The sequence below is a fragment of the Neovison vison genome, chromosome 6, assembly GCF_020171115.1.
Source record: "Neovison vison isolate M4711 chromosome 6, ASM_NN_V1, whole genome shotgun sequence".
NCBI lineage: Eukaryota > Metazoa > Chordata > Mammalia > Carnivora > Mustelidae > Neogale > Neogale vison.
In genome coordinates, this window is record NC_058096.1 from 222,637,767 (window position 1) to 222,643,766 (window position 6,000).

The 6,000-nt window shown below is 56.7% G+C and overlaps 1 protein-coding gene and 1 long non-coding RNA gene across 3 annotated transcripts in view; one reads left to right on the forward strand and one right to left on the reverse strand.

The window, feature by feature from the left end:
* LOC122909901 (zinc finger protein 77-like) overlaps positions 1-139 on the reverse strand; it is a 48,136-nt gene extending 47,997 nt beyond the window's left edge. The window contains exon 1 of the mRNA XM_044254597.1: positions 66-139. Within this exon, the coding sequence (XP_044110532.1) occupies positions 66-68 (3 nt within the window). The 5' untranslated portion in view covers positions 69-139. The remainder of the gene's footprint in view (positions 1-65) is intronic.
* Positions 140-531: 392 nt separating this feature from the next.
* LOC122909902 lies at positions 532-4,025 on the forward strand. 2 transcript variants are annotated; one of them, XR_006385191.1, is made up of 4 exons: positions 532-686; positions 1,014-1,144; positions 1,700-2,254; positions 2,457-4,025. It is a non-coding gene; the product is annotated as an uncharacterized LOC122909902 (long non-coding RNA). The 2 variants fall into 2 exon arrangements; XR_006385190.1 differs by having other exon boundaries at positions 1,700-4,025.
* The last annotated feature ends 1,975 nt before the right edge of the window (positions 4,026-6,000 follow it).

The following is a 6,000-nucleotide window of genomic DNA, read 5'->3' on the forward strand; positions in this document are numbered from 1 at the left end:
CCCCGCCGCGGCCGCTCCTGCTTCGCTGTGGCCGGCGGGACCCACGCTGCGGGCCCCGCGCTCACCATCTCGGCGTCCCGCTGCGGAAGCCCCCGGCGTCCGTTCTGCCCCGCAGACCCACACGTGCGCCGCTCCACGCCGGTGAGCACCGCCCGCTGCCCCCCGGAGCCACACCTACCAGGACCTCCCTCAGGCCTCATTGGGCGGGTTACAGGCCCCGCGCTCCGATTGGGCGATACTTCCGGCCCTGCGACCTGATTGCACGAGGATTCGGAGTTACCGCCCCCCAACTCTGAATGGACATTCCTCCGGGACGCGAGCTCGTCACGCCGTGATAGGACAGCCTGCGGCCCTTTTCCTTCTGATTGGGCGGCACTCCAAGCACCGCCCCTGGGATCCAAGACCCCGCAGCGCTCCCAGGCCCCGCCTTCCGCATCCTGACTGACAGGCCGGCGCTCCACACGTGTCTCACCTGCCTGCCGGAAGTCGGTTACCAACCCGGCTGACGCCCGCCCGCCGACCCGCCTGCGCCCTCCTTTCGCCCCCGGAATCCGACACAGTCTCCCCGCGGAGCCTCCCCGTGCGGCGCCCGATCGGGACGCGGCGGAACGGAGCTGTCCGTGGTCACCGCTTGGGCGAGGGGATGGAGCCCCTGTCCCGCGTGCTGGAGCGCAGCCCGGGAGCCGGTGCGATCACGGGGGGGGGAGGGGAGGAGGGTCAGGCCTCCGGGGTCTCGCCGGGGCCCGTTTCCCCGCGTCTGGATTCCAGCCCGGCGGGGAAGGGGCATCTCGTGGTGGTTTTGGCTCGCGTCGCGGTCGATCGTGACGCCGAGCATCATCCCGTGCGTTAGCGGAAGCTGTAATGTCGGTGGGGTCGGCGCGCCTTCAGCCAGGCCGTGTGGGGTCTTGCTCTCCGATCCAAGGACTGTTTGTGGATTCCGGTGAACAGTATCTCACCGTCTCTGTGATTTACAAACATGTTCCCCCCTTCTCTGGGTGTCTTATCCCTCCCAGGTAATGTCCTTGGATGGACAACGGATTCATTCTACTGTCACTCGTGACAGGCAGACGTCAGGCCACCTCCTATCCGGTGGGCGGGCGACCTCCTTACCAACTCCTGTCCTTGCTGCGCGCTCAGAGACTGGGTAGGTGGCCTTGCTGCCAGTGGGGAGAAGGACCTGGGTTCAGTTAGGATGCCAGAGGGGCAGGGCCCTGGGAGGGCAGGCCTCAGGTCTCTCACCAAGAGGGTTCTTGCCTTTGTGCAAGAAATTCAAGGGCAAGGGCCCCAGGGTGGCTCAGTTGTTAAGCGTCTGCCTTCCGCTCAGGTCATGATCCCGGTGTTCTGGGATTGAGCCCCGCATCAAGCCCCTTGCACCCTGCAAGCCTGCTTCTCCCTTTCCCCCTCCCCATGCTTGTGTTCCCTCTCTAACACTCTGTCAAATAAAAAAATAAAATCTTTTTTAAAAAATTCAAAGGCTACCTGTACCCCGGGGGATAAAAATATATTATATAGTTTATAAAAAATAAAGAAATTTAAAAAAAATTCAAAGGCAAGCAATTTAGAGAAAGGGACAAGGATTTACCAAGTATACAGGTGAGAAAGGAGATGGTCTCTCCACGCAGGGGGGAAAGGGGACTCCCTTAGCCTCTAACCAAAGGCTTTATAAGTGTTGTTTTTTGTTTGTTTGTTTGTTTTTAAGATACATTTATTTACTGAGGGAAAGGGCAGAAAGAGAGGGAGAGAGACTCTCAAGCGGATTCCCCGGTGATTGCAGAGGCCTACATGGGGCTCCATCCCAAGACCCTGAGACCATGACCTGAGGCACCCAGGTTCCCTTGTTTTGTTTTGTTTCAATGAGGTAACCCTACAGGGAGGAGCTTCCCCTTTTACTTTGGGTTCATCATTTACATTGAGGTGAGTTTTTCCTTTGTCTTAGAGTTGGGGACAAACCTACAAGGAACGACTTGGAGCATTTGCAGGCTTTCTGGCTTTCACTGCTGTAGCCAGTGGGGTCCGGTCCTTCTCCTTGACTCCAATCTTGTGACTCTTTTCATGACCTGATGACTTTTATATTAAGGGTTAGCCTTAAACCAAAATGGCTTTACGTTGGTCAACTTGTCTTCTGGGTGTCCCTCCCTTACCTCTTGCTCAGGTACAGCGGGTCCTACCAAGACCGCCCCGCCCCCCCACCAAACCATGGCTGCAGAGCTGGTGGCCCTCTGGTCCCTCGGATGCCATCTGGCCAAGGATTAGGGTGTGGCCCCATGGGGAAAGTGGGGACCTGATTGGATACTGGGACCCCAACCCCACAGCCAAGGGTGGGAGCTGGGTTGGGGGCCCCTAAAGGTATTGGGAGACCAAGTATACAACCCATAAGGGTGGGAACCAGCCCCTCCCAGGCAACCCCTACGCCCCCCGCCTCACCATGCACTCACCGTCTCACTGCCTTCCCCCAGGAGGACCCCAAGGGCAGGTGCACATGAAGGCGAGACCCTCCCAAAGCCAGACAGGAGCCTGGGAGCGCTCCCTCTTGGATGGTGCCTGGGCCCCTGCACCCTGACGGATCTGCTCTCCCCTGCCAGAACCTGTGACCCGGCAGAGCTTCGCACCGCAACCTCACATCTCCTGATGGGGTGGCCATCGAGCACTGGAGCTGGGTCCCTCCTCCCAGACTGGGATCTCCTGACTCAGTTTCCCCACGGAGCTTCCCCTTGTCCAGAGCTGGGAGAGAGGGGACAGGTCTGAACGGGACGGGAGGGCCTGGGGACTTCACGTGTTGGGAGTCAGTGTGGGAATGAGGTCTTCATGGCTCCGTGTCCTTCCTCTAAGAACAGAGACACTCAGCGGTGACGTCACCACATGCAAGGCAGGGCCCGGCTGCTTTGACTTGTGACCTTTGATATACTGAGGCCTGGCCCTGCCCCCTGCACCTCTGGAGCTTGACCAAGTGTTCCCTGCAACCCATTTCTTACCACACAGTTCTCAGGCTCTCTCCACACAGGAGTCCTGAAGTTTGGGTCCCCTCCAACACCGAGGAAACACTGGGACTGGGACCCAGCGCCGGGCCTGTGAGGTAGGAAAGATGTTAGGTTTCGAAGCCGACAGCCAAGAAAGAATTCTTGAGATGTCTTTGGTGCAAAAAGGTGGTTTTATTCAAGTACAGGGAACAGGACCCTTGGGCAGAAGGAGCTGAACTGGAGCCATGAGGAGTGGCCCATTACATCCATGCAAGTTGGTCCGGTGTTAGGGAGAGCGTATGTCTGGAAGGAATTCTGGAAGCAAGGTTTCCAGAATCTAGAGGGTGTAGCTGTTGTTGGGAAAGGTCCCTCATTACCGTTTTATAAACCCTGAGTCATGAAACCCTTCAAATGTGTATCAGTGGGCTGGTCGGTCGTATGCTTGTGGGATGAATGCCAACATGTATCTTGGGGAATAGAAAGAAAGGAAGTTTCCAAAGGAATTTTTATACCTTAAAGTAGACTTACAGGACCCTGGGGGGTCAGGCTAGGATTGCCTTCTGCCCTTAGCATAGTATCAACATCAAAGCCGTTGAGTCCCTAGAGGAATGTCACTCTGCTTGTTTAAGGGACCTGTCATCGGGCTGTAAGTAGTAAGGAAATGTAATGATTTCTCTTCCGCCTTTGTTTCCCACATCAGTCCGTTTCTCCCGAAAATGAGAACACCTTGACCACAGGAGGCCCTGTCCAGTCCAGCCACGCTGGCCCTGTACTCCTCTGGGCGCCCCCATCAGTCCGACTTCCCCTTCTACGTGGAAGAGAAAAGCCCCTTACTGTCTGATTTGAGATGTTTGTACCTCTTGGATCGGTTTATTGTCACTCGAGTCAAGTTTCTCCTTATACCAAATCCAGATCTGTTCGCTATTAGACAGACATGCATTTACCTCGGGAACCCACTGCCTCTGGAGAGCTTGGTGCCCCTGGGAGTTGGGACTATTTAAGAAGCAAAATTCGGGGCGCCTGGGTGGCTCAGTGGGTTACACATCTGCCTTCAGCTCAGGTCCTGGGATCGAGCCCCACAACAGGCTCCTTGCTCGGCGGGGAGCCTGCTTGTCCTTCTGCCTGCCGCTCCCCCTGCTTGTGCTCCATCACTCTCTCGGACAAATAAATAAGTAAAATCTTTTAACAAGCCGGGGTCGGGGGGTGAGGCGAATGGGTCTTGGCAGGTCACCTTCCTTTCTGGGATGGCAGGGATCTACCAGCTGGATAAGAGCAGCTCATTCCTGACGGTTGGGTTTATGATTCCATTTCTGGGAGAGGCCAAAATGGCAATGAAGTCGTGGTTTGGGGACCGGGCACGGAGTGAGTGACTCCATTCTGGTCTTGTCTTAGTTTTAGCAGCACCCAGGCCCGGGAGCAGGAAGTCTTTGGACAACCGCTGTCATGAGATGTACTTAAAACTTTCAAGTGGACACTATATACTGGAAAGAAATGTATTTCAGATCGCTTTTTGAGCGTGTCCCTAAAAGAGTTTTAAGTAGAAAGGGTATGCTCTCCCTGTTAGGTGGGCTGCCCCCAAGGGGCAAAGAATGGTCCAGAGAGGAGAGAAACACGGAAGAGTTGATTCATTCTGCAAGGGAGGACAGGGGCCCGACAGCTCAAGAAACGTCGGCCCGAGTTCCTGTCCACCCGGGCCAGGCCCTTCCTGCGTGTGACGGGCCTGCAGCTGTGTCCATGCGGGGGGTGGCGGGTACGGAGGGGGGTCCCAGGGCAGAGCAGGAGGCAGCGGTTTCCCCGGGGCTTTGTCCAGGGCTCCTCTGGGCAGCAGGTGTGCTCACGTTAGAGAAGAGTATGTTGTGTAGTTGGGGTCTACTCCCTGAGAATGGTGGGCACCGTGACCTAGGAAAACAGAGTTAGGGACGTGGCAGACCCCCGACAGTCTGGCCTGTAAGCACGGCTAGGGGGGCAGAGGGGACTTGAACTGGATTCCTTTCCCAGCGCCTTCACCACATGTGGTGACATCGCTGGTGATGTGTTTCTTCTTAAACAAAGATGTTGGGGGAATCATCATAAAGACATGACCTTAAAAAAAAAAAAAGACATGACTTCCAGGGGTGCCTGGGGGCTCAGTGGTTAAGCTTCTGCTTTCGGCTCATGTCATGATCTCGGGGTCCTGGGACCTTGGGTCTCCCTGCTCAGTGGGGAGTACGCTTCTCACTCTCCCTTTGCCCCTCTCCACTGCTTTGGCACTCTCTCTCTCCCTCTCTCTCTCTCAAATAAATAAGGAAAATCTTAAAAGAGAAAATGTAAAAACAAAAGACATGACCTCCAGATGTCCCAAGACCTTGACGCAGACGCCCAGAGCCTCATCCCCTTCCCCTGTCCTTGCCGTGTGGGCTGTGCTTGCCTTCTGGGCTCCCAGAGGCTGTCCAGAGGGCACAGCCTTGCCTGGGTGACGCGGCATGGAGACTGAGCACAGTTAAGGCGTCTCTATAAAGAGCTGGTGGGTGGGCGAGGGGACCCCCTCACCTTGCTGCAGCCCCACAGACGCCTTTCTCGTAAGTTCCCTTTACTTTGGGAAGCAGCTGTCTACCAAGCTGGGAGGACCCGCCTTTCTTGGGGTCTCTGCCCCGCGACTACGGGGGGGGGGGGGGGGGAGGGGCTGGTTTCAGATTACAGCCAGGAAGCTCCCAACCGGGCTCCAGAACAACAAGCGCAGTGAACTGGAGGCCTCCCTCTGGGGCTGATCCCTGACCGGCCCCCGCCCTGCAGGACACCCGGCCCTCCTGTCTCTGCCCGGCTGGCCCAAGGGCCCCTCCGCTCTGGACATAGGGTCACTCCATGGGGAACCGGATTCTGAAATTCCTGTGCCCACGGAGTAAGGCTTCCTGAACCCAGGTGGACCACTACCCCTCTCCCAAACCTGTTTTCGGCTCTTTTCGGATATACAGACTCAAGTGGAAGTGCGGGGCTGTGGGATGCAAACCTGCCTCCATAGTGCGCGGAGGGTGCTGTGACGGATGTCCCACTCAGAAATGTAGTA